This window comes from Bos javanicus, chromosome 2 (assembly GCF_032452875.1).
Source record: "Bos javanicus breed banteng chromosome 2, ARS-OSU_banteng_1.0, whole genome shotgun sequence".
Lineage (NCBI taxonomy): Eukaryota > Metazoa > Chordata > Mammalia > Artiodactyla > Bovidae > Bos > Bos javanicus.
In genome coordinates this window covers 132,971,832-132,999,347 of record NC_083869.1, presented here as the reverse complement: position 1 = coordinate 132,999,347, position 27,516 = coordinate 132,971,832, and the positions used below count along the sequence as shown (strand labels likewise).

The window sequence follows — 27,516 nt, the reverse complement described above, 5'->3', positions numbered from 1 at the left end:
TTTAGATTGACAATTTTTTTTTCCTTTTCTGATTTCTATTGTTTTGAGAAGTCTCATCGGTCTAGTCAGAGAAGGCAATGGCACCCCACTCCAGTACTCTTGCCTGGAAAATCCCATGGACGGAGGAGCCTGGTGGGCTGCAGTCCATGGGGTCGCTAAGAGTCGGACACGAATGAGCGACTTCACTTTCACTTTTCACTTTCATGCATTGGAGAAGGAAATGGCGACCCACTCCAGTGTTCTTGCCTGGAGAATCTCAGGGACAGGGGAGCCTGGTGGGCTGCTGTCTCTGGGGTCACACAGAGTCGGACACGACTGAAGTGACTTAGCATAGCATAGCATAGCATCGGTCTAGTTGAGGTTTCTTTGTAAGTATTAAGAATTCATTTAAAAAGTAATTAAATAATTCCTTTTTACCTCTGGAGTTCACTCTGATCTCTGCAGGTGTAACACATTTATTCTGCTCAAGACTCATGTTCCCTGAACCTTAGGAATCACGTCTGTCAGTCAATCTCAGTCAGTAAAGTGTATCTCTTTCCTATTCTCTCCTTTTTGGAGTTGGAATTAGGCAACTGTTGAACATTACTTTCTCTTTCCTATCTTCTATCTCTTTATCTCTCCACAATGCATTGCGAGTAATTTCTTCAAACCAATCTTCCAATTCATTATTTCCCTCTTTAAGTGTAAGCAAGTGTTGGTCACTCAGTCGTGTCCGACTTTTGGCAATCCCATGGCGATCCCAGAGGAGCCCACCAGGCTCCTCAGTCCATGAAATTCTCCAGACAAGAATAATGGAGTGGGTTGCCATTTCCTTCTCCAGGGCTCCTGTAGGGGAAATTAGAATGGTATGTCTCAAGTCCAAGGGAACCCCCCGGTATGTTCATTATCAGAGTGATCCTCTCCTTTGTAAAGTGCTTCTGACTGCCAGATTGTTGAATTGTGAGCCATTCAGGAGCCATTGCTCTTCTGACCTTAACATACCTAATACGTACCCCAAAGATCTTTCCTTTGGGAAAGATTTCTCGCTAGCTTTGTCTCATCTGTTTAACTTTCCCACCAAAGTTTTAATTTCAATGACTATTTTTTTCATTTCTAAAAGTTCCACTGGTTTCATTTAAAAATCTCCCTGTACTTTTTTTTCCCCCAACATTTTACTCTTTCCACTTATCCTTCAATGTTTTATGTCCTTAATTATTGTAATCATGCTTAGTTTTTTGAGGGGGGCACTCCTTTAGGCCATTCTATTAAATTAAGGATCTAATCTTGATGTTTGCTTCTTTGCGCTTTTCCCATATGGTGTTTTTCGTTTTTTTTTTTTTTTTTCAGGTGTTTTTATAAACTTTATGGAATAAGACCTCATCTTTAAAGCTGCTCTTACATGCGAATCTGTGTAGTTTGGACTGAGGACCTGTATGGTAATGCCTGTGGCTGGGAACCTGGCTGAAAGTCCGCAGCGGTTATTCCCATTCTGCTAGTGCTTATAACCTGGGGTCCATAGCACTGCCTACAGTTTAGCAAGTCAGAGTCCACTACACTGAGGTTCTCTGGACTCCAATGTCAGGCTCCCATTCTGACAGCAGTGGTCATGTTTCCACTGGGTAATTTTACTTAAAGTGCCTAGATCTGGGTTCAAAGTAAGATTTCCCCCTGGTTTCTTCCTCTTACCCGCTCTCAAGCTTTATAACTGTTTATTCCATTTCTGAAACAGATGGTACAGTGATTGCCAGTCAGGAACAGTCAGGGCAGAGATCACTGATAAGGCTGCTGGTAGTAATGTCTTTATGACTAACGCTGCCATATCCCTGCATGAACAGCCCTGCCAAACTGGGAGCCTCAGACCCCGGCGTGGGCCCAGTTCTGGCAGCCGCTCGCCTCTTTGAACGACCCAGTGAGCATGAATGCATGTCTATGGGCCTGAGTTCAAGTTCCTGGTGGGGTAACTGGAGGCATATCAGAAACCTGGTCATTGCTCTTCCTCTTCTCTGCCAATGACTTTCTCCACACGGGTCGGCACAGGGCAGGGGCCTCACAGTGACCTCTGCGATGCTGTGGAATCCTCAAAAACAATCCCATCTGAGTTCCCTTCCATCTTTTAAAATAAGTGCCACGGGAACCTGATCTTGTATAGTTTTTGGTCATTAAAGAAAAAGGGGACATCGCTAATGGACTCATGGGATTTGGTTTTTCTTTCTTTTCTTAAGAGAAGTTCTTTTTCAGAACATTTCCTCCTGATTTTCATCTGGGGAGGGGAAAAAGTTCACGGAAATGACAGTACACGTTGGGTAGCTGTTGCCAGGAAAGCCCAGTGACGCTTAGGAGGGCAGACCTTCTGCTTTGATGACATGAGCAGGGGTCCGATAGGGCCACGGGAGCCGGGCCAGGCCACGCCTGTCCATCTCCTCATCCAGAAAGGGCTGGAGAATCGCTGACTTGCAGGGCTGTTGGGAAGATTCTAAGAGATGATGCCAGGAAACACCTTTCCCAGCAGGAGCTCGGTAAATACTAGATCCTCCCCCTCTTTGTATCTCCACCCCACTCTCCCACCCGGTCTTTTATTTTGGCCACACCTTGCAGCTTGTGGGATCTTAGTTCCTCGACCAGGGATCAAATCCAGGCCTCCAGCGGTGAAAGCATGGAGTCCTAACTATTGGACTGCCAGGCAACTACCCCGCTGCTTTGTATCTTTGATGTCTAATAAATACAGACAGGGAGGATGTGGCTGGCTGACACGGAAATCTCTCAGACAGAGGGAGGAGGTACTCAGTTCTGCACAAACCCTCAAGAGAAGGCTGCCGGCGCCTGTTGGAAGCCCGCTCTGAGCTGGGCTCGTGAGGTGTGTGCTCCACAAGTCACCGCCAGATGGTGCTGTGGCAGCCACAGATGCTCCAGGTGTCCCGGGAAACTCGGCCAGGACCTTCCAGGAAAGCCACCTGCAAGCATTGGGCTGATCACACCCCAGAGCACCTGCCACGCCCCAGGGTCCCTGAGACGAGCCCCAGGAAGGCTCCAGACCCGACCCTGCCTTTTACTGGCTGTGCAGCCTGGACAAGCTGGGTAAGCACTCGGTGGCACCATTCAAGAGACAGGTCCAGGGTCCCCGGGCAGTGCAGCGAGCGTTGCCATGGGCCACGGGGCCTAGGCGCACCCGGGTTGGCTGGGACCATCAAAGAGACACTTCATGGGAAGAACCTGGCAGGAACGGTGACTCAGTCAGCTGGCTTCACTGAGTGCGGTTCAGCAAGCCCTCACAGGACTTCCCTTGGGTCCAGCAGCTGAGACTCTGAGCTCCCAATGCAGGGGGCTTACGTTCGATCCCTGATCAGGGAACTAGATCTCATGTGCTGCAACTAAGACCCAGCGTAGCCAAATAGATAAATAATACATATTAAAAAACAAACAAACAAAAAAACCCCACAGCCCTCTTATGGGGTATCTAAGGCTGGGCCAAGGTTGGAGAAGACTCTTGAGAGTCCCTTGGACTGCAAGGAGATCCAACCAGGCCATCCTAAAGGAAATCAGTCCTGAATATTCATTGGAAGGACTGACGCTGACACTGAAGCTCCAACACTTTGGCCACCTGATGCGAAGAACTGACTCATTGGAAAAGACCCTGATGCTGGGAAAGATTGAAGGTGGGAGGAGAAGGGGACGACAGAGGATGAGATGGTTGGATGGCATCGCTGACTCGATGGACATGAGTTTGGGCAAGCTTTGAGAGTTGGTGATGGACAGGGAGGCCTGGCGTGCTGGGGTCCATGGGGTTGCAAAGAGTCAGACACGACTGAGCAACTAAACTGACTAAGCTGTGAGCCATGTTCAACAACAGTCCCCTGAAGCCTCTCCCCCCAGCAACTGCTAAATTACTAAACGTAAAATTACACCAGTGAGAGCCCAACTTGGGACTTGCCGCCTAATTAACATTCTTTCAAGTACCCAGGTGCTCAAAGCTGAAGAAATTATCTCCCGGCCTGAGTTTCTGCAGACACCCCTGCTACCACCCTCCAGACAATTAGGCAGCACCCTGGAGAGGTGCTCACCCAGCCATGGTGAGGTCTTCGTGGTACTGGGTCTGTAAACCTTTCCAGCGAGCAGAAGGCAGAGCTGTTTGAGGCTCTGATGGCTAATTAAACCTGAACCTGAGCACTTAGCTCCTCACAGAAGAGCGTGAAACTCTCAGAGTGAGACAGGTTGAAAAGGAAGGTCTTACTACCAGCAGAGCTGGTATCTCCAAGTCCCCTTATGGAAGTGAGAAATAGGATCAATGCTTTCTGCTTTTGCTCTGATGGCTAGGAAGTGAGTAGCTGAAGCCACAGCTCAGTTATAGCAGCTGGGTGATAACAGGAGAAAGTACAACCATAGCAGTAACAGGGACAAAGATAGCAGTTACTGAACGCCTGTGACTTGCCAGCCATTTTTGCTAAGTGCTTTACATATATTGGGGCTTCCCTGGTGGCTCAGAGGTTAAAGCATCTGCCTGGAATGCAGGAGACCTGGGTTCGATCCCTGGGTCGGGAAGATCCCCTGGAGAAGGAAATGGCAACCCACTCCAGTACTCTTGCCTGGAGAATCAATGGAGGGAGGAGCCTGGTAGGCTACAGTCCATGGGGTTGAAAAGAGTTGGACACGACTGAGGGACGGGACTGAACTGAACTGAACTGAGGTGCTTCCTTCCCCTGCTGGGACCCCCAAACCCCCAGAGGGCTGCTCCTTCACTGCAGAGGTCTGGATTCTTCAGTTATTATCAACCAGACTCATGCAAGGGACTCATTTATACAACATTCTCAGTGAGGGGGAGGCCCAGGAGGGAGGGAAACTGAGAAAGGTCCCTTGGTGGGTGCGTGCTCGTGAGGCTGGGGGGGCACCAGGGCTCACCATGGCCAGGAAAATAATTCCTGGAGGCTACCCCTCCCTCGCCCTGCAGAGAGAAGCTTTGGTAGATAATCTGTTTCCCAGGAGCTCGGACAGAGAGCATGGACATCTGCTCCATTTGCAGGAAATTGACAATTACTGGTGGACCAAAATGAATCAGTGTTCAGTTCCTAATGCTGTCTCTTGTGAATGTGCTTAATAGGGGCTCTGATCAGCTCCGGGTTCAAAATAGGTAAAATCTTGTTTCTGAAAAGCCTGAGAGCAGACCTGGGGGCACGCTGGCCACCCAGGCTCTGAAGCCCTCGGGGCTCTGTTGTGGTGCCAATGCCTCCCTGGAAATACGTGAACACGAGCAGCCTTGACAGACTCTTTGAGCACGGCCTAATGTTCCACAGCCCACAAGCCACCGACTTCCAGGTTAAACTGATCCCTTCCTAAGTTCCCAACCAACCTGGGCAGAGTAGTAAGCTTCCCATCACTGGGAGCAAGTAAGCAGATGCTAGTAGAGACTTCTGATGGATGATGTCAAGGGGATCCTATATGTGAGGGGTCTGAACCAGATGACTCCAAATTGTCTGTTGGAACCCTGAGTATAGGAGTCCATAATTTCTGATGTTTGTGGGATAAAATGAGCACCGAAGAATTGATGCTTTTGAACTGTGGTGTTGGAGAAGACTCTTGAGAGTCCCTTGGACTGCAAGGAGATCAAACCAGTCAGTCCTCAAGGAAATCAACCCTGAATATTCATTGGAAGGACTGATGCTGAAGCTGAAGCTCCAACACTTTGGCCACCTGATGTGAAGAGCTGACTCATTTGGAAAGACCCTGATGCTGGGAAAGATTGAAGGTGGGAGGAGAAGGGGGCGATAGAGGAGATGGTTGGATGGCATCACGGACTCCATGGACATGGGTTTGAGCAAGCTCTGGGAGTTGGTGAAGGACGGGGAGGCCTGGCGTGCTGCGGTCCACGGGGTCACAAAGAGTCGGACACGACTGAGCGGCTGAACAGTGACAGCAAGCGCTGTGTGGTCTCACCCACCGCCCTGAGAGGCTGAGCCGTCAGACTGGGTCCCGGGCCGTCCCCGTGCACACTAGTGTGCCTCTCCCCCGTGCCAAGTCATCCATTTCATTCTTGTCCCCGCCCCCAGCCTCTTCACTGGCAAAAGAGAAGGATCTCTACCCGCATCTTAGGTTTGTTTGCACATTAAGGGAAAACTCACGGGACTTCCCTGGCAGCCCAGTGGTTAAGACTTTGCCTTCCAATGCAGGAGCTGTGGGTTCTATATCTGGTCAGGGAGCTAAGATTCCACAATCCTCCTGGCCAAAAATCCAGAACACAACACAGAAGCGATATTGTAACAAATTCAGTAAAGACTTTAAAAATGGTCCACATTAAAAAAAAAAAAAAGTTAAAAAAATAAAGAAGAGAAAACGCGCAAAGCTCTTAGTGGGGGTCCCTGGTACAGGCCGGGTGGAAGTCGGTCAGCCGTTTCTGACTCTGTGACCCTGTGGACTGTCGCCCGCCAGGTTCCTCTGTCCAGGGGAGTCTCCAGGCCAGAATCCTGGAGTGGGTAGCCTTTCCCTTCTCCAGGGGATCTTCCCGACCCAGGGATCAAACCCGGGTCTCTGCACTGCAGGCGGATTCTTAACTGTCTGAGTCACCAGGGAAGCCTTAGGTACAGAGCTCGTGGTTAAGCCCCGAGCAAGCCCAGGAGGCCCCCGTGTCCCCTTTAACTCCTCAGCCTGAAGCTCAGAGGCAAAGTGGTTTCGCCTAAGGGCACCTGGACAGTGATGAGCAGGGCCTGGCTTTGCGCTCAGGTCACGGTCTCGTGTACCTTGAAGTCTCCAGGAGAAGCAGTTGGACGGAGCCAACTTACAGATGCAGGATGGAAGGGGGAGCCAGGGCTGACGCCATGGACGGGCTCGGGTGCCCAGAGTGTGGCAGGCCCTGCGGGATCTTATTGGCTGAGTGAAAATATGAACAGGCGAGCCAGCATATCCCAGCACATCTTGCCAACAGTGTGGACAGGGCCGCTGGCCAGAGACAATGTGCAGGGTCACTAATGAATTCTCTTCACATCTTTTGAGAATGAAGAGAAGCATCAGTGCATAAACAGCTGAAGCAGAACTGATTTCTCGGTTCACGTGGCCACTTCCTGGCTCCGCTTCCATGAGTCAGTCTGAATTGAGCTCTCTTTCCACTTTTTTGAGGCCTTTGAAAGTGAATGCATAGGAAAAATCCACTGGATCTGGGGCCCAGGGTCTCTCGTGCTTGGATGGTGGCCTTTCTTGGCATCAGGCCCCGCACTCCACCCCTGGCCACCTGCTGGGGCCAGAAATACCCTTGGTCAGAGGATCAGTCACTTCCAAAGCAAATTCCTCCTGTCGGCCGGCAGATGGACCTGGGAATCCTGGCTATGTTCCTCTCCTGCCCGAAGTTTGGCAGACGCACGTTCTGTCCTGGATCTGAGCCGGCGGATCATGCACACGCCGAGCACGTGCTGGCTGACCACGCCTGCCGAGAGGTACAGAAGCGGAGTGGCCTGGGTCACCAGGAGCCGTGGGTGACCCCTGGCCAGGTCTCGGGGCCGGTGGGGTCCACGTGCTCATGTAGCTCCAGCCTTTCACCACCAAAGGCCTTGGCACCGTTCTCTGCAGGTGGCACTCATGGAGAACATGAAACACAGGTTTCACGTTCCTCATCAACCGACAGGTAATCAGCCACTGACAGGTACCGGGTACCTCGTACGTGCCAGGGCCTCTGCCAGGAGCTGGTGACACAAGGTGAGCAACACACACAGGGCCTGACCCAGAGCCCTGAGTGCAGAGCAAGGGGAGAGGGAGGGAGCAGGACGCGGCCGCAGGAGAGGGATCCGGACCGAGGGCCAGGGCCAGGCGTGGGGGGCAGCCTCAGCTCTGCCACCTCCCAGCTCCGACTCTGGGGAAACCCTTCAACTCTCTGAGTCTCAAAGTCCTTGTCCACTCTCTATAGAATATGGTGAGTCAGATGCCGGCCCATGAGGAGGCTGCGAGGATCCGAGTTAACAAAACTGACACCATCAAGCGTTGGCACAGACATCTGTCCCATCTGTGGTGACAGACACCAGAGCCAAGAGCAGGGACTTCCCTGGTGGCCCAGTGGTGAAGAATCCGCCTGCAATGCGGGAGACCTGGGTTCGATCCCTGCGTTGGGAAGATACCCTGGAGAAGGGAAAGGCTACGCACTGTAGTATTCTGGCCTGGAGAATTCCATGGACTGTACAGTTCAGGGGGGTTGCAAAGAGTCAGACACCACTGAGCGACTTTCACCCACTCACTCACTCACTCCGCCGTCAGGGCTTCCCAGGGGGCTCAGTGGTAAAGAACCTGCCGGCCAATGCAGGAGTCGCGGGAGACTCAGGTTCAATCCCTGAATCAGGAAGACCTCCTGGAGAAGGAAACGGCAGCCCACTCTAGTATTCTTGCCTGGGAAATCCCATGGACAGAGGAGCCTGGTGGGCTACAGCCCACAGCCTCGCAAGGAATCGAACACAACTCAGCGACTGAGCACACTCGCTCTACATCTCCAGGGCATTTTTATCAGGTCATGTCTGATTGGCTGGGCCCTGGGCTGGAGCCAGTCACCATCACCACAGCTCAGAGTTTTGTCTGCCTGGAGCCTGCTCCCTGCCGGACTGGACCCAGCTCTACACTGGCCTCATCTCTGGTCCTCTGGTGGGTAACCTTCTGGGGACCATCCCTGCCTCTGTCTGTGTCGGGGGTCCCGTGGCTGGAGCTCCTGGGTACCATCAACCTCTGGCACTCTCATCCCAGCATCCTCAGGACCTGCCACACTCTGGCTTCCCATCAAGGGGTTCTTCTATCCTGCAAGCTATGAGGCAGGGTAAGGGAAGAGAGGAAAGTCCCTATTTTGTAGATAAAGAAACTAATGTTTCAACTGAGAATTAGAGGCTAGAATCCAAGTAAAGTCTTCCAGCTGGAGCCCATGGTGGGAGTGCTCACTGGCCTTTCCCGGATGTTAGAAACGTCGATTTGCCTTGCTCTAGCTGACGAAACATGAGTGAAAGTCACGTGTTAGTTCCAGGTGAAACTGAAGAGCTAGTGTGTAATTCACCACAATCTCGACCTCCTACTGAGGGAGCTGCCGCTGGCCTGGATGGCTGAGTGACTACAGAGATCAGAGCCCCGCCTACCCACAGTGGATCGGAAGCACAGTGAAGCCCTCTGCTGGGCTACACCTCTAAGGATGCGGGGGTGTCTGTCACTGCAGCGTAACCTCACCTGTCCTGACTGATACAGCGTGACTGTTTATGTTAGACACGTCACTTACAGGGCGTAAACTCTCTGTTGGCTTCATCCCAGATGCACGAGGCACAGAGGCTGCTCACACGCAATTCCTGCCCTCAAGGGGTTCGTGGTCCAGACACCTATTTGAAAGTAGGCTGCCCACCCTGAGCTGGAGGGAGGAGCAGGACCAGGCGAGGGGTACCTTGGGGATGGCTGCATATCCCCTAAGCAGTAACCCCCTGCTGTGTGCAACATCACTCAGGACGGAAATGAAGCTGTGAGGTGGTTAATGCCATAGGCAGCTTTTCCTGGGGGAGGGGAAAAAGGATGGGCTGTGGCTGGGTGGGAGCAGAGGGCCAGGGGAGGCTGGGTGGGACCAGAGGGCCAGGGAGGCTGGCTGAAGGGTGCTGTGCTCTGGGCAACTCATTTATCGCTACATCGCATTACTCGGTCTCCAGGGAATCCAGAAGACAATTAGTACATTCAATTGTATTAGAGTAATTCCTTTTTCACATTTCCCCCAACTCAGATAATGACAGCTTTCCTGCAATTAGGAGAGGGTCTTCTCTGTGTAAAGATTAATTGGGTGTTAAATGAGCAGGGCTGCCTGAAACCAGACAGCTGAGCTGGAATGAATTAGATGTGAAACAGCAGCTCCGGGCAAAGGGTGAATAATTCATTCATGACCACAGTCAGCTGCAGACTTGAAGGTGCCCCACCAGTAACCCAGGCCAGCGCTTGGGAGGGGTTGTCAAGAAAGACAGGGTGGTGGGGGAAGGCGAGTGCAGGAACAGAGAGGAACAGAACCTGGGGGCCCCCACTCTGATGGGAGGCCGATTTTTCCCAACTGGGGCCTCGGTTAAGGTCACCTGTGTGTGTGGTGTGTTCTAATCCTATGAGCCCCCCGTTGCCTTTTTTTTTTTTTTTTGGCCTCACTGTGCAGCCTGTGGGCTCTTTGTTTCTGACCGGGGCTCGAACCTGAGTCCTCGGCAGTGAAAGCGTACAGACCTAACCACAGGACCTTCAGGGAATTTCAAGCCAGGTCCCTCTTATACAGCTTAAGACAGATCTTAGCATAAAATAAGTGCTCAATAAGAATCCTCAGGCTCTCACACACCAGCATCTGTGTGCACTATTGCATGTAACACTTACAGCCTTGACGACAATACTATTATTACTCAGGGTGTTGCCCCAGTCCCCTGGAGCTCAGAAAGGTGAGGCTTGCCTCGTAGTGGGTGTAGGATTCAAAGGGGATGCCCAGACTCCAGAGCCTGCATATCTGCAGCAGCTGAGCTGGGTCTCTCGGTGGGGAAGAGTCTGTGGCCCCGTCTGAGGCCTGCATCTGTGCAGTCCTTCCGGCTCTGTCCGCCTCTCATCTGATGGGTGGGGACTGGGTGAAAGTGAAGGGCGCTCAGTCATGTCCGACCCTGCGACCCCACGGACTGTGTAGTCCATGGAATTCTCCAGGCAAGAACACTGGAGTGGGCAGCCTTTTCCCTTCTCCAGGGGACCTTCCCGACCCAGGGATGGAACCTGGGAGTGGGTGGTAAGCGGTGAAGTCCTGCAGACCAGAGGCTCAGTGGATGGCTGGAGAGAGAACGTGGGCAGTAAGGGGGAAAGAGGACACAGGAAGAAGAGGGCTCCGCTCAACACGCAGGCGCCTGAGCCTATTTTTGTGAATGTCTGTCCACGTTTTCATTCAAGTTACTCCGTGGCCCCGCTGGCCTTGGGCCCAGGCCCCCAGGGAGGCTGCGCAGCAGCAACTGGCTCTCGGGTTCAGGACCCTCTGCACCGCTCTGCAGGCGGGCATGTGTTGTTTCTGACTTCCTATTTCTATGAACCATCAGGAGTTCCCTTCTTGCTCTCTGGAAAGGCAGAGAGAAACGGGGCAAATACAGGACTCTGAGGCCTGGTATCAGGGGCTCACCGTCTACCTGGAGGCGCCGAGGGGGCCGGCAGGGTGGATGGGGTCAAAGGGCATGGCTTGCCCCCCCACCACCCCGCCAACGTGTCCCACCTCTCACCACGGGAGCGCAGCCCACGTCTGGAATAAGCCTCTGCCACCACGGGCAGACCCCTTCTCGGAGAGCTCTTAACCAAGGGCGAGGCAAAGGGCGACTGGGGTGCTCTCTCGCCTCCCGTCCGGACACGCTGGGATGGGATGTTGCCAGAGGGAAAACCCCCAGGCTGACGGAGACGATTCTCCATTCTCGTTCAGAGCATTCTGGCTTCAAGTTTTTCCTTTAGGAGGTGATCGGGTGGGGACAAAACCAGCTGTGCTTTTGAGCACAGGGCTTCTATTCAGATTCGATCAAACTCTTGTTATTTGGGAAGCTTCCCATCCTAGTTCCTTCTATTTTTAAAATCCTCCCTGGATAGAGAACAATGGGGGCGGCAGAGGTCCTTGGGGCTGGCTGAGTTGCTGCTCTGTGTGTTAATGTGTGTGAGCACATGGGAATGTGTGCATGGGAGTGTGTGGGTGTGAACCTCGGGCTGTCCGGGGCTGACCCCCTGCCCTGCCCCCAGTGCCTCCCTCTGCAGGACCTACTCAGCTCTTCATTCGCCCCACAGTTCAGAGGCCGAGTGCCTAAGCATCAGTTCCAACGCCTCAGCCTGTGCGGGGCTCCTGTCCTAACCATGACCCGCCTCCAGCTCAGTGCCCCTCTCACAGGCTGCAAGAACACCGGACTCAACGTTTCCAGACACGCTGAGAGCCCTTCCTTTGTCCTGCCGGCCTGGGCCTCTGGAATGCCCTCCCCCCTTGGGCCTCTGGAGGACTCCCACCCATACTCCCCTGGCAAAGTACAGCAGTGTTAGGACTAAAGCCCGGCGCCCTGGGGTCAGATCCTGGCTCCAGCTCTCAGCACCCAAGTGGCTCCTCTGTGTGGCCTCATGCAGTTTTCCCCCAGGGGCTATGGGGAGACTGAGCCCCTGGCGCAGGGGGAGTCTGCACCTGGCTCTTGAGTACATCAGCCCACGCTTGATTCCCTCACTGAGAGTCAAGTTCCCCGCCCTTCCCTGAGCTCTCAAACGTGCTGGGTGCCAGGGAGATGGTGGGGCACAGGCAGACCTTGTCCACCTGGAGTTCAGGATCTAATACGTGTGCCAGAAAGTAGATGTAAAATGACAAGCACCGTGGGCTCCCCTGGTGGCTCAGCTGGTAAAGAATCCGCACGCGGTGCGGGAGACCTGGGTTCGATCCCTGGGTTGGGAAGATCCCGTGGAGAAGGGAAAGGCTACCCACTCCAGTATTCTGGCCTGGAGAATTTCATGGACTGTATAGTCCATGGGGTTGCAAAGAGTCTGACACGACTGAGCGACTTTCACTTTCACTTTCTACCTACTCAATGCTCACCATAGCTCCCCATGTGTGGTAGGCCCTCACGTTAGAGTTTAGAGGAACAGGTGTTTACTAATGGAACCTAAACTGCAGACAACAAAGGTCCATCTAGTCAAGGCCATGGTTTTTCCAGTGGTCACGTATGGATGTGAGAGTTGGACCATATAGAAAGCTGAGCACCGAAGAGTTGATGCTTTTGAACTGTGGTGTTGGAGAAGACTCTTGAGAGTCCCTTGGACTGCAAGGAGATCCAACCACTCCATCCAAAAGGAAATCAGTCCTGAATGTTCATTGGAAGGACTGATGCTGAAGCTGAAACTCCCATACTTTGGCCACCTGATGCGAAGAACTGACTCATCTGAAAAGACCCTGATGCTGGGAAAGATTGAGGGCAGGAGGAGCAGGGGACGACAGAGGATGAGATGGCTGGATGGCATCACTGACTTGATGCACATGAGTTCTGAGTAAACTCCAGGAGTTGGTGATGGACAGGGAAGCCTGGTGTGCTGCAGTCCATGGGGTTGCAAAGAGTCAGACACGACCGAGTGACTGAACTGAACTGAACCTGTGGAAGGTACTTCCACATTCACGGTCTCGTTTTAATCTCTCCAGGAGCCTCCAAGATGAGTGTACCAAACCCCACGTCAGATGAGGAAGCTGAGGCTCAGAGGAGTTGAGTGATTTTCCCGAGGTCCCACAGCTCGTCGGTGACAGACCTGGGATCCGGATCCAGGTCCGCCTGATACCAGAGCCCCAGTTCTTATCGGTCGGCAGCAAAGGTTCAGGGGGGAAGCAGTGACCAGAAAGGGGCCGGAAGGAAGCTGCTCTGAGAACCAGTCCTGCAAAGGTGGAGAGGCAGGACATCATCCTCGCCCCAGTCTCCAGCCTCACTTGCCAAAGGCTGCTGACGATCGATCTCACTTCTGATGGCCTCAGCCAAGTGGTCAATGGAAATGAATCCAATTTGTTCAGCAGGGGAATTGAAGAGTTGGCTTGTATTAATGTTCTGAAGCTAACAATTAATTTATGCTCACTGGAGCCAAAGGTATGCCTTTCTCCTCTGAATTGAGAATCGGTCCTGTTAATAAGACCGTGTCGTCCAGGTGGCCTTGTTCTTTGACCACCTGATGCAAAGAGTCGACTCACTGGAAAAGACCCTGATGCTGGGAAAGATTAAGGGCAGGAGGAGAAGGGGGTGGCAGAGGATAAGATGGTTAGGTAGTATCACAGGCTCAATGGACATGGATTTGAGCAAACTCCAGGAAACAGCGGAGCACATAGGAGCCTGGCGTGCGGCAGTCCACGGGGGCGCAGAGTCCGACACGAGTGAGTGACTCAACAACTGTTGAGTACTGAGGTACTCAGTACTGAGGAGTACTGAGTACACCCAGGTACTGAGGAGCCTGGCAGGTGGTCTGCTGCATGGGTTGGGGATGGATGACCAGGAAAGGAGCAAGATGATGATGGCACAGAGGAGGATAACCTCCTGGGGTGGGGGTAGCAACTACAGAGAGCAGGGGTGGGTGCAAGGTCCCCCTGTGCCGGCAGGGACACCTCAGCCTGAAGGCCAGGGGAGGATCAGGAGCCAGCACTTTGCCGGTGGCCTGACTGCCATGGTCTCTCTGCCCTTTGCCGCTGCCCAGAGGTGACGTGAACCTCCTGTTGCAAATGGAGGGATGGACGCATAGGGAGGCTGCATCCTTACCCAACCCAGGTTCCTCAGCTGGGAAGAGGCTGGTCTTTGCAGACCCAGGTCTCAGGCTGGCAAAGCCCATGCCCTCCAAACCCCAGAGTCAGAGTCCACCATTTGGCTCCCTTCCCCCTTCACTGTGGACAGAATGCACTGCTCCACCTTGCTGATCTGAGCTTCCCCAGTGGCTCAAAGGGTAAAGAATCCTCCTGCAATGGGGGAGACCCAAGTTCTATTCCTGGGTTGGGAAGAACCCCCAGAGAAGGGAATGCTCAGGCCACTCCAGTATTCTTGCCTGGAGAATCCCATGGACAGAGTGGTCAATGGAAATGAATCCAATTTGTTTTGGGATCGCAAAGACTCAAACAGGACTGAGCAACTAACACTCAAGTCCTGCTTGTATGGTTTGACCGTCACTTGCTCTGACCAACAGAGTGCGTGTGAGATTAAAGATCGTTGACAGTTCTCTGTCACTCGCCCCATCCAGAGAAGGAATCCTTTCTGCAGAGCAGCGGACCACCCCAAGTGCCCCGAGCTCTGCACCTCACCCTCCGTAACCACCCCCAGGGCGGCAGCCCCGGCTGACAGATCTGTCACAAGCCAGCATTCAGTCCTGGAGGCCTCACCCACCCGAGGCTGGGGCAGAGGCATCCAGGCTTTCCACTGCCTCCATGCTGAAAGCACATCACTGAACGGCATGCCACGCTCCCACAGGTGTCTGTAGTGGGTGGAACAGCGCCCCCTCCCCCAACGAGATACGCGCTTAGAACCTGTGAGCGGGACCTGACTTGGACAAAGTGTCTTTGCAGAAGAAATTAAATCACACATGGGTAATTGGTACCAGGTGGCTCAGTGGTAAAGAATGTACCCGCCAATGCAGGAGATGCAGGCGATGTGGGTTCAATCCCTGGGTCAAGAAAACCCCCTGGAGGAGGAAAGGGCAACCCACTCCAGTATTCTTGCCTGGAGAATCCCAAGGACAGAAGAGCCTGGCGGGCTGCAGTCCATGGGGTTGCAAAGAGTCAGACACGCCTGAGCACACACGTGCCTGCACGAGAGACGAGGTCATCCTGGATTTGAGCGGGTAGCCCTGAAGGCACCAAAACTGTCCTTAGGGCAGAAGAGGAGACGTAAAGCAGAAGGTGACGAGGATGAGGCATGAGTGCAACGTCGCGTCTACGAGCCGGGGAGTACGAACAGCACTGGAAGCCGGAAGAGGGGAGGTTCCCCCAGAGCCTTCCGAGGGAACGCGGCCCTGCCAACACCCCAACTTCAGAGCCCTCCCACCCCCTCCTCTCCCACTCTAGAACCCACATCAGGATTTCCCAGGCGGTCCAGGGGTTAGCAATCTGCCTGCCAACACAGAGGACACGGGTTGGATTCCTGTTCTGGGAAGACCCCACATGCCTCGGGGCACCTAAGCCCGTCGCCACAACTACTGAGCCTATGTTGTAGAGGCCGTGCTCTGCAACAGGAGAAGCCGCCCAGGGAGAAGCCCACGCCCGTCAGTGAAGCCACAACCAGAGAAAGCCCGCGTGCAGTAACGAGGGCCAGCGTGGCCAAAATCAATAAGTCAGTAAATTAAAAAAAAAACCACATCAGAAAACTAAGGCCATTATTGTAGGACTATCTCACATCCACTCTAATTTACACATGGAAGAAATATACGATTTTCCAAGTAACTATTTTTTCTTTTTCAAACTATTTTAAGCTTTTAACTAAGATCTGGGAACACAGTCACAAGACTTGAGGTCCCCTGTGTGGAGCCTCCGGTCTGGGGACGGACTCAGGAAGGGTTTTCACTTGTAACAAGCCAGCCTTACCTTTCTCCTGAGCCATTTCCTGCAGACAGAAGTAGATGACTCTGGCTCCCAGGCTGAAGCCGATCAGGGTGACAGGCCGCCGGCCCTGCAGAAGAAGGGACACAGGTGTGCACAGCAGCTCCAGAAAGGCTGCCCTGATGACGGCGGCCCTTGCACACCTGTCAGCGGCTGCCTTGCACTTCATGCATGGTGGCTGTCCCGTTCCTGACCCCGGGCTCTGATGTCTCCATTAGGAGAGGTGTTTAAGCAGGAGGGCACCTGCTCGGGAACCGGCTTCCTCTGAGGCTGACAGGCAGTGTTTCACTGGGTTAATTCCCTTTTATCTCACACCATTGCCCAGCAGCCATCTCTCCTTCCCCGTCTACCTGTGTGCGGCAAATGACTGCAGTGAAGGGGGCCCTTCTGGAGCTGGAAGAGGGGGCGGGAGGTACCCCCAGATGCGATGGAGAAGAGGGACTGCTCTGTCCCTAGAGAGGAAAGCGGGGTATGAAATGCTGGCCTTAGACTAGAAGAGGAGACAGTACGTTAGACTGCTGTGTCTGGAATGGAAGGCTGATGAGGGGACCTACTGTATAGCACGGGGTTGGGGGGAGGTACCGTCTGTTGTAGGACGTGTATTCAGTTAACCTTAACAATGCATTGAGAGTCCTTGGACTGCAAGGAGATCCAACCAGGCCATCCTGAAGGAGATCAGTCCTGGGTGTTCACTGGAAGGACTGATGTTGAAGCTGAAGCTCCAATACTTTGGCCACCTCATGCGAAGAGCTGACTCATTTGAAAAGACCCTGATGCTGGGAAAGATTGAAGGTGGGAGGAGAAGGGGACAACAGAGGATGAGCTGGTTGGATGGCATCACCTACTCGATGGACATGGGTTTGAGTAAACTCCGGGAGTTGTTGGTGGACAGGGAGGCCTGGCGTGCCGTGGTTCATGGGGTCGCAAAGAGTTGGGCACAACTGAGTGACTGAGCTGAACTGAACGATGCATTCCAATGTACAGGAGGTGCAGACAAGTGCTGTTTGAGTCTCCTTATACAAGGGGCCTGGAAGAGTCAGATCCATAGAGTCAGAAAGGACCCCGGTAGATCCAGGGGCCGTGGGGGGCGGGGGCGGGGGACGGGACTCAGTGTTTCATGGGGTCAGAGTTTCGGTCTAGGAAGGTGAAAGATTCAGGAGATGGATGATGGTGAGAGTTACACAAGAATGTGAATGTACTAGCGCCTCCGAACTGGACAGTTAAATACGGTTAAAGCAGTATGTTCTACGTTATGTGACTTTCACCACAATAATAATAATAATAAAAACATAAAAAGGGATTCCCCTGGTAAGGCTTCCCTGGTGGCTCAGATGGTACAACATCTGCCTGCAATGGGGGGAGACCCGGTTTTGATCCCCGGGTCGGGAAGATCCCCTGGAGGAAGGAAATGGCAACCCACTCCAGTATTCTTGCCTGGAAAATCCCATGGACAGAGGAGCCTGGTAGGTTATGGTCCATGGGGTCCCCTGGTGGTCCAGTGGTTAAGAATCCTTTCCAATGCAGCGAGCATAGCTTTGATCCCTGGTTGGAGAACTAAGATCCCACATGTCTCAGAGCAACTAAGCCTGTGCAACGCAACTGCTGAGCCTGCGCACCGCAACGAGAGTCTGCGTGCCTCGATGAGGGATCCCACATGATGCAGTGAAGACCCGAGGCAGCCAAATAACAAAAAACACATAAAGAGAGAAATGGGGGGTTCCAAGTTAGATGCACAGAGGAACTTTCTGACTAAAGAACTTGCAGAAGGGCAACCTGGAAAAGAAGGTCAGGAGAGGGGTCTGAGTACAGGGTCTACAGACACGGAAGCAGACGGCAGGGCAGGCGAGTTTCGTTGGACCAGCCGGGCTCAGCACTCTACGCTTTTCCCTTGCTTTTTGGGCCAACACTTGCATCCGCTCCTTGCTGTTCCACCTCCATTTACTTCCACAGAAGTCCCTCCACTGAATCATATTCCAATTCCACAGGAACTTTGCAGTCAAGGCTGCCAGTCACTGCCCAACAGCTACTCTCCCTTCATCCTTGGTAGCAAAACTCCTGAGCTTTTCTGTCCCCAACCCCACCCCCTACAGCTACCCAGCCAAAAACTAAGTTTCTCCAACTTCTCTGTAGCCAGGGACGGCCTCAGGACTGAGTCCTGGCCAAGGGATGCGACGGGCTCAGCCACCCCAGGGCATGTGGGATCTTCCTGGGCTTTCACTTGTACCTTCTTGCCTCTGACTGTCTGGAATGTGGACGGAACCCTGATGGTTTTATGTGGTATCTGGACCGCTGGAGACGTGCTCAGAGTGTAGCTCTGTAGACATCTGCGAAGGAAGAGCTGACCCTGACCACACCTGCAGAGGCCTCTGACACTCAGTCCTCACTTGATTACTTGCTAGGGAGGCACAGTCAGTAATTCTTACTGGTCCATCCTAGGATATATTTTTGCAGGGCGTGGGCCCACCACACATCATTTGGGACCTTAGCTGCCCAACCAGGGATGGAACCTGGGCCCCCTGCAGAGAAGTGCAGTCTTAAGCCAGACAAGTTCTCCTAGGACACTTTTGTGACTTGAGCTGGTGGAGCAGTGCGGACCCTTTAAAGCCACCGGGCTACCCCGACGTGGGCTCGTCTGAGGTATGACATCCGCCCACCAGTCAGCTCCCCTGCTCCCTCCCACCTCCGCTCCAGCCAGTCCTGGGTACCTGCTGCCGGGAGAGCAGAATGTGGGCCAGGTGCTTGCCAACCTCCGCCGATCGATGGAGGCACACGCCCCAGGGGTTGTCAATGACGTTGGCGACACTGAGGAGTGAGGCTGGCCAGGTGAGGGCAGCCACGAGGCCTGGGGAGGAGGGGTACAGGTGATGAAGGCAGTGGGGGTGAGGGTGGGGGGTCCTCCTAGGGAAGTGACTGGCTGGCTACTGGATGCTGAGTGAGTGCCCGCAGTCTCTAACTTGGGGTCTGTAAGTTTCCCAAGTGCTGCCAAACCGCTCACTAGCCCGGAAGAAAAGGGAAGCTCACACACTTCTGATACGTGGACTAGATCTCAGGTTCAAGCATCTGCCACAGGTGGGATTCCAGAGCTGGCCCAATCGATCACGCCACCCCGTATCCCGCCCACTTTGCCCATAACCCTCAGCGCCCCCGGCCCCGCCCCCTGCCCGTCCATGCTAGGCTCCATCACCCGACCCGCTTTGGCCAATGAGATGCTGCTGGATGAGAGGCGTGAAATGGACTTGTGCCTTTGACGCACTTCTCCCGGGGGTGTGGGCTAGCCTGCGACTCCAGGAGCGGAGGAGAGACGAATGGAGCAGAGCCCGGTCACCCTGGTCACCCCAGACAAAGCTGGCTGACACCTGGCTGGCCAGCTGACACACAGATGCATGAGCAGGCCCAGCAAAAGTCAGCCAAAGGAAGCCAACGCTCCTGAGCTACTGTGATAAATGACTGCTATTTTAAGTCACTGGGTTGTGGGGTGGCTTGTTACACAGCACTTACTAACTGATACACTAGGTGATAACGTGATGGGCTGTTTGTCTATTTCCTCCCCATGAAGACCATAATAACCATGTCACAGACAGGGGCACCGAGGGAACAGTACAGTGCCTGACTCCCTGGGGGCCTCAGGCAGGCAAAGGCACAGAACCTGGGAGTGGTGGGCATGCCACTGGTCGGGGGAGGGGAGGCTCACCAGACAACACCGTGTACTTCAGGGCCTCCTGGGCCACCATGTTGGCAAGACCGCTGAGGATGGTCTCCAGGGCGTTGCCGAGCTCCATCAGGTACTTGGCCTCCCAGGCCAGGCAGTACTGCTCACGGCTGCGGGCCAGGGCAGCCCACGGGGCGCTGAACGTGCCTGGGGAGAGCACGGGCGGGTGGGGTCTCTCCTGTCTGGGCTGGAGGGGGCCCCCACTGTCCCTGACAGGCAGGGACAGAGGCCCACTCACCCTCGCGGGGGAGACGGGAGGACCAGCCCTGCCCACGGGCAGCAGCGGGCAGCGGGACCGAGGCCCACTCCCCCTCGTGGGGGAGACAGGAGGACCAGCCTGCCCACGGGCAGCAGCGGGCAGCGGAACCGAGGCCCACTCCCCCTCGTGGGGGAGGCGGGAGGACCAGCCTGCCCACGGGCAGCATGGGCAGCGGAGCAGGCGTGCTCCCACATGGAGCACGAGGCTGCCTGAGTGGGCGGGCTGGGCTTCAGGACCCAGCTCCTGCGTTCCTTAGCAAGGTCGTTAGTGACCTGGAGCACCGGGGGCCACTATCCCCTGCTGAGCTCACTCTGCCCAGCTGTCCAGTGGGGAGATTACTACTCATCTCCTGTCACCGAGTAGCCGTAAGAATTAAGCATTCCAATGACCACGTATGTAAAGGGCTCTTGCCTCGCCCTCTGCAGTAGTTCTGGCATCAAGCCGCTGAGGGCCCACGAGAGGAAAACACGGGCTCGCTCCCTGAACCAGCTGCATCTCATTCACACCACCTGGGGGACAGTGTGCAAACTGGGGGCGGAGGGCTTTGAGGCCAGCTCTGCCGTGAGCTCGCTGGCTCCCCCGACTTTTCTGAGCCTAAATTTTCTCACCGAGGGACTGGAAATGGGAGGGTGATGCCAGTAGTGCCATGTGCCCAGCGCCAAGCAGGAGAAGAGAACCACGACGCTGGCCCCGTCCTCCCTCCCGGTCCGCCCTCAGACGTGAGGGTAGTGGCCCCTCTCCAGCAGGACACTCAGGACCCCCCGTGACCTGGCCCTTGCCTTCCTTACAGCCTCATTGTTCATCATGTTGCCCTTTGGAAACACATGCTTTTGATTCCATCTCTTTGTTCACTGTTTCATTCCTATACAGATGTTAACCGGGGACCTAGACCACACCAGGCCCGGAGCCTGACCCTGAAGATGCAGACCCTGGTCACTGCAGGAATGTGCAGTGAGCAGGTACCAAGCACTGGGCAGCTCTGCACTGAGGGTTTTCTCATGGACTCTCTGATTTAACCCTCGACATAGATTCGGAAATGGAGCCCCAGATAATGTTATATCATTTTACAATGCAGGAGGCTGAGCCACCCAGATAAGAAGCCCTCAGCCCAGGGAGGGAGAGGACCGTGCAAACCTCATGGAGTCGCTGCTTTGCGGACCATGGGAGCACAGAGAAGCCCTGTGCATCTCTGCCTGTGGCCCAAGCGACCTTCCATCCTTACCTTTCTATGAGCTTCCAGCCTGCTTGCCTTATCTCCAGGGAATCCCCTCTGGCCCTCTGATGGGTCTCACACATCCTGCGCTTTCCTGCCCTGAGTTCTCATCACGGCCCATGACTGTCCATTTATTTTTGCTTCGTCTGATGCCCATCTCTCCCGCAGCCTGTCTGCCAAGCGCTCGATTTGCAAAGCCTCATGAAAGCAGGATGAGTGAAGGGAGGGAGGAGACAGTTTCCCACTGCCTCTGGGTTCCGGCTCAGCCAGGTGCCTCGACGGGAGTTTTGCTGACAAAGACCCCTGAGGGGCTGCTCCCCCTCTCTGCAGGGACCCAGGCAGAGCTCTGCAGCAGCTCAGGGGTTAACTGTCTCTAGTTATGGAGGAGAAGACAGCCAGCTCTGAGAGAGGATGTGGGCAGATTGTGTGTGTGTGTGTGTGCACACACACACACGTGCGCACGTATGTAAGGCTGCATGTGTATGTACTGTACACATATGCGTGCATGTGCATGTGTGTAAACAAGTATGTGAATGTTCACGCATGCGTGTGTACACGCGTGTACATGTGTGTATGTGTGCGCATGTGAGTGTATGTACATGCATGTGTGTGTGTGTGTGTGTGTATGTGTGTGCGTGGTGGGCTGTGATGCTGGCCCAGGCTCTGCACCCAGCCGGGCAGCTTCCTGGTCCCAAGGCTCGCAGCAGGGCACACTGCCCTCTGAGCCTCGGTTTCTGCAGGTGTCAGAATGGAAAGAGGGCATCTGACTCACCGGGGTCACGGGGACCGCCTGATAGGCTGCGTGAAAAGCATTACGTAAACTATAAGCGCTCTCCTGCCTTCTATCACCCCGCGGCCAAGAACGTGGGCCATGGAGCCAGACAGAAAGCGGGTGAGCCGTGCCCTGTTCCCTGACTAGAAGGTGACTCTGGGCAGCCCTTATCAGCCTCGGTTTCCTCATCTGTAAAATGGGGGTGATAACGATGCCCGTCTTTGTGGCTCGACGTGGGGCCTAAGTGAGCCAGTGCATGCAGGATGCCTGGCTCAGCAGCGAGCTACTAGGCCGCTCTCACGATTATGTGCAATGCTACTTAATAAAGGGACAGATCCAAGAAAGTCCATCTGTCCCGTCACAGGCGGAAGCAGGCCTGTGAGGATAAGAGACTTTCCTGGCGTCGAGGAGGCAGGTGATACTTCCCTCCAGAACTTCGTCTAGCTCGGCTGCATTTCTTATAACCGCCCCCCTCTGCCTGGGGCGCATACTGCACTAGGCTGCTGGAGGAGAGCGCTGAAGACAATCTCCTCCTCCCCACCCCCCAGACGAACTTGACTTTGATCTGGAGCCAACTCAGCCAGGGGGTAGAACAACCATAAAGGATTCTCTTTCCACACTGGTCAAAGCTGCCAACTGCTTCACTCGAGACCCTTCGTCCTTACTTCCTATCTTGGTCCTTCCGTGGCACAAACCGTGCCATGAGACAAATGAAGAGGAACCCGTGACCCCTGGCTCAGGAGACCTGGGGTGGAATCCTGCTGTGCCGCCTGTCTGCCATGGGACCCCTCTAGCTTTCCTCTTCATCCAGATCAGGGAAAGAACAGCTCTACTTCAAAGGGTCACGTGAGGTCATGTACATCAGGCCCCTAGCGTGTGGGTGAAATGCCTGACTCAGGGTGCTAGGTGCTCAGTCAATGCCAGAGACTGCTGTGCAGGGACTGGCCGGGGTGAGCCTCACCAGTAATACTCTGGGGCCCAGTAAAGCCTCTCAACAGAGCCTGGGCATTTTCTCGCCTGCTTCCTGCTATGTCACTCAGAAGAACTGTGGCTTCCCCCCGGGAACCCCCCAGGCTCTGAGCGTGGGTATCTGGTTGGGATGCTCCAGCGTCCCGGGCTCACCCTGCTCTCTCCCTGGGCTGATGACCTGGCTCATCCTGTCTGTTGAGCCTCACGTGGGCACTTGCAACAGTGAGCCAGCAGGAAGCGGACCTTGACTTTTATTCCTCAGGGCCACCCTGGCTGGAAGTCCCCCAACTCACACATGTTCAAATTACAGCAGCAAAGGAAACTAAGTAATGCTTGTGGAATGTCACTAAAAATCTTCTACAGGTCACCTTGTTTAACCTTTGTGAGTGCCCTAAAAGGCAAGGATAATCTGCTTTGCCTTGCAAATGAAACGGCCAAGGCACAGAGAGGTTAAGGAAATGGCCTGAGGTCACACAGCCAGTGCACCGATTTCTCACTTTCGTGCTAAAAAGTCCCCTGCTAACCTCCATTTGTTCTGAGAAGTCCAAACCCCTGGCCACAGCTCACACGCTCCTACATGATGTGGCCCCCCCAAACTCCTGTCTCCCAGCCCCCTGCTCCAGCCATCCTGTGCTTCTTTGGCACCACAGGCCTTTCGACACGCTGCCCTTTAACTTGGTATTCGTTGCTTTCTCTTCTTTACCTGGCTAATCCCTAGCTAGTCCTTAGCCTAAAAAGTTTCCTCTAGTGACTTTTCCCTCACTCCCCAGAACACTGTGCTTCCCCTTTTGTGCTGCGCATACAGCGTCCCTGTGATTCTCTGCTCAGTGATCTGTCTCCTGCCTTGGACCATATGTTCCACGGGAGCAGAGGCCATGACTGTGCTGCTCACCACTGGATTCCTAGGGCCTGGCTCAGTGTCTGGCAGAGTGTGCTCAGTGCTCTGTAAAGCCTGCTGAAAGGATGGACTGATGGGTGGATGTGTGGGTGGACGGACGGATAAATGAACGGATGGATGGATATATGGATGATGGATGGATAGATGGATGGATGGATGGATGGTTATATGCATGATGGATGGGTAGATGGATGGATGGTTAGATGGACAGATGGATATGGGTGGGTGGGTAGATGGATGGGTAGACAAACAGATGATGGATGGATGATGGATGGATGGATGGATGGATGGTTATATGGATGGTGGATGGATGGACAGATAGACAAACGGATGGATGGATGATGGATGTGTAGATGGACAGATGGATGATGGATGGATAGACGGATGGTTAGATGGACAGATGGATGTGGGTGGGTGGGTAGATGGATGGGTAGACAAACAGATGATGGATGGATGATGGATGGATGGATGGGAAGACTATGGGATGAAGTTATCTCACCACTCTGAGCCTCAGTCTCCTCTGAAAAATGGGGCTCTCCTACCCCACCCCTACAGACATACACTGGCCAAAAGCCTAGGCAGCGTCTGGCCCACAGCAGCAGACCCAGCTCAGCCAACGCCCGCCCGCTCCGCATCCTTTTCTGCCCCCGGTCCTCACGGTATTTTCCGGATGCCAGCCATCCTGTGATGGCGATGGTGATGTGCAGCTGCCTGCCTTCCGTCAGGGGCAGAAATGTGAACTCCTCAATGGCCCCAACACGCTTCTTCATCTTGTATCCTAAAGACCAGATACAAAAATGAGGATGGGGGTGCCTGGGGCCCCTGGGGAATGTTGTCAGCGTGGCTCTGTGTACTCACACACTCTGTGCCCTGTTCCTCAACAAACGTCTCAGTTTTGAACTCATTAATGTTGGTGCCACGATTGTCCCTAATTACAGATGGGTGTGGCTCTGTGTACTCACACACTCTGTGCCCTGTTCCTCAACAAACGTCTCATTTTTGAACTCATTAATGTTGGTGCCATGATTGTCCCTAATTACAGATGAGAGTAAGAAGATTCCAAAGTCCAGTGAGCCCCGTGAGTGGCAGAGCTGGGGTTGAAACTCAGAATCCAAGTTTATAAACCACTGCTCTGTCCTGATTCAGTGGGTACTATATCGTTTTCCTGCCCACGAACCTCAGGAGCGTAACACACCCATCTTAGTAGACCAAGATTTTTAAAAATGTGGACCATCTTTATTGAATTTGTTACAATACTGCTTCTGTTTTATTTTGGTGTTTTTGGCCGCAAGGAACGTGGGATCTCTGCTCCTGGATCAGGCATCAAGCCCTTACCCCCTGCACTGGAAGGCAAAGTTCTTAACCACCGGAGCAGCGGGGAAGTTCCCATGAGCAAGACTCTTAATGTGGGAAGCTACAGGCCACCTGGAGAGAGGAACAGGAAACTGTGTGATGAAGGGCCTATGACACAGGTGGCTTGGGAAGACTCCCTCCCACCCCCACCCAGGGGATGCTGGTGAATGAAAAGTAGCTCTTTTCTCTTGTAACGTGTAAGTGTAAGTTTCTCGTGTAAGTGTCTCTTACACGGGGAAGCTCAAGCGTCTCTGAGGCATCCCGCCTGGAAACTTCCCGGGTGGCGACAACAAGTCCAGTAAGACCCTCCCTGAAGCGTCTACACTGGGGCAGTTTCACAGCCTTGGCCCTTCCCCAGACCCATGCTGAAGCCTGCCGCAGGTTCTGGAACTCAGAGAAGAGGAAAGCCACGTCCTCCTCCTCCTCCATCTCCCGGGGAGTTCCCCTGGTGAGAATCTGGGCATGACCCTTACGGGACTGGGCCACCCGGGGCCGCAGACCCCTCACGACCGCCGCTGCTCTGGAGCCTTACCTGTCAGGCCGGCTCCAGCGGCGCCGAACAGCGAGGTCATGATGGCGATGCCGGCCGCTGAGCCCAGAGCTGCGGCCCCGGCGCTGCCGATGACGGTGGCGGCCCCGGCAGCGACGAGAGGAGCGGCCAGGCCCCCAGTGACGCCTGCAAGGACAGCCGCCCGTGCGGGGGACAGAAGGGCATGAGCACGTGGCCCCCCGACATACATGCGAACACACTGCCTCTGCACGCGGAGGGAGGCAGCCCCCCAGCTGATCCCCCTGCAGTGGACACCAAGCGGGGGGACACGGGGGAAGGCCTAGCGGTGCCAGCACGGGGTGGCTCGAGCAGGGAGCTGGCAGACAGTGTTCAGGGGGGTGGCAGACCGCACAGGAGCACGCGAGCTGCGGCAAGCAGTCTGAATTTCTCCCCAGAGCAAGAGGGAGAGAGCAAAGCACCTTCAACATGCAAGTGAGCAAGCAGTCCATCGTGACTGTGCCCTGAAGCCAGTCCCTGGGGTCATCCCACCCGGCCTGGCCACGTGTCCCGTCTCATCTTACCGATCACCGTCCCGCCTCCCATGGTCGCCAGGCCTATCAGCAGATAGCGCTTCCACTTCCTCCTGTTCTCCTTCTTCTTCCGGGATGCCTCGGCAGACCTGCGGGAGAAGACGTTGCCCTCTAGGGCCGGCGGTGCCTGGGCAACCTTGATGCCACCCCTCCTCCCCAACCCCCAAACTAGCTTCCGTGCCACAGGCTCTATCATGCAGAGCGAGGTACCAAGGTTACCCCGGGCCCATCCATCATCGATGGTCTTAAAAAGCTGAAAACGTTCTAAAGACCCAGTATGTGGGATATGCTACTTACCCAGTTGATCCATCCTAACAGGGTTGCAATTTGAATAATGAAAAGACAAAGAAGTAATAACAGTAACAGCAAAAGAAGCACAAAGGTATCTTTACACAGACGGACTTGGAACGAGCACTCGACAGTTACAGACTCCATCACCTCACTCTCTCCTTCCCCAGCCCGTGCTCTGCCATCTGCTTTTGGAAACCAATTTCCCTTGAGAATAACCCTTTCAGACATGGGTTAGAGAAATGTCTGTGCTGGAGACCTTGGCTTTGGGGCAACAACTAGAACCGTCCGGACTTGAGATCTGAGCCTGACCGAACGTAGGAAAAGGGAACCAGTGTTGGAAACTCGGGTCAGGAGAATCCTGAGAATCCCTCCCGTCACTAAGGCCAACTGTCCTGTCTGACACTCGGCCCGCGGTGCTTCGGGGCAATAAGGTGCAGGACGGGAGACGGGGGAGGGTGCAGTCATTACCAGCGTGAACTCTGCACTGAACCTGGAGTTTGGACAACAACTCAGTGCTGGAGCGATGGCAGATGACGGCAATAATGAAAGAAGGGTTAATATTTATTGAGGACTTTTAACACGACTGCCACTGTGCTTTGCACTTCGAATGGTTTATCTTATCCCAGAAGCAGTTTTCCTTTTTATTGTCCGCATATCACAGCTGCGTTCGGGGATGAGCGTACCCAGCTTCTGAGCGGCAGTGGGGAGCAGTGCAGGGAATCTCGGACACAGAGCCCGACAGCCGGCCCTGCACGTGGGGCCCCAGATGGAGGCCGTACCCATGAAGCTCCATCTCCCTGAAATTTAGTCCCCCCTTTTGTAAAAAGGGGGATAGGAACGTCTCCCTCCTGAGGCTGTTGGTTTGTAAGGATTCAATTCATTAAGGAATTTAAATCTCCTGCTGCGCCTCCTCCTGCTCTGCCCCGAGACCAGCAACACTGTTGACCA

The 27,516-nt window shown here is 54.3% G+C and overlaps 1 protein-coding gene across 9 annotated transcripts in view; it reads right to left on the bottom strand.

Annotated features, from left to right (window-relative positions):
* Positions 1-27,516, bottom strand: part of TMCO4 (transmembrane and coiled-coil domains 4) — a 105,691-nt gene that overhangs the window by 29,505 nt on the left and 48,670 nt on the right. For 7 of the 9 annotated variants that reach the window (XM_061394785.1, XM_061394815.1, XM_061394806.1 and 4 more), the window contains 6 exons: positions 26,269-26,366; positions 25,730-25,873; positions 24,503-24,622; positions 19,716-19,880; positions 18,730-18,866; positions 16,010-16,094 (listed from right to left, as the gene is read on the bottom strand). In XM_061394785.1, the coding sequence (XP_061250769.1) occupies positions 16,010-16,094; positions 18,730-18,866; positions 19,716-19,880; positions 24,503-24,622; positions 25,730-25,873; positions 26,269-26,366 (749 nt within the window). Of the gene's footprint in view, positions 1-1,299; positions 7,385-16,009; positions 16,095-18,729; positions 18,867-19,715; positions 19,881-24,502; positions 24,623-25,729; positions 25,874-26,268; positions 26,367-27,516 lie in introns of those variants that run through there. The other 2 variants (XM_061394860.1, XM_061394849.1) reach the window with 2 other exon arrangements.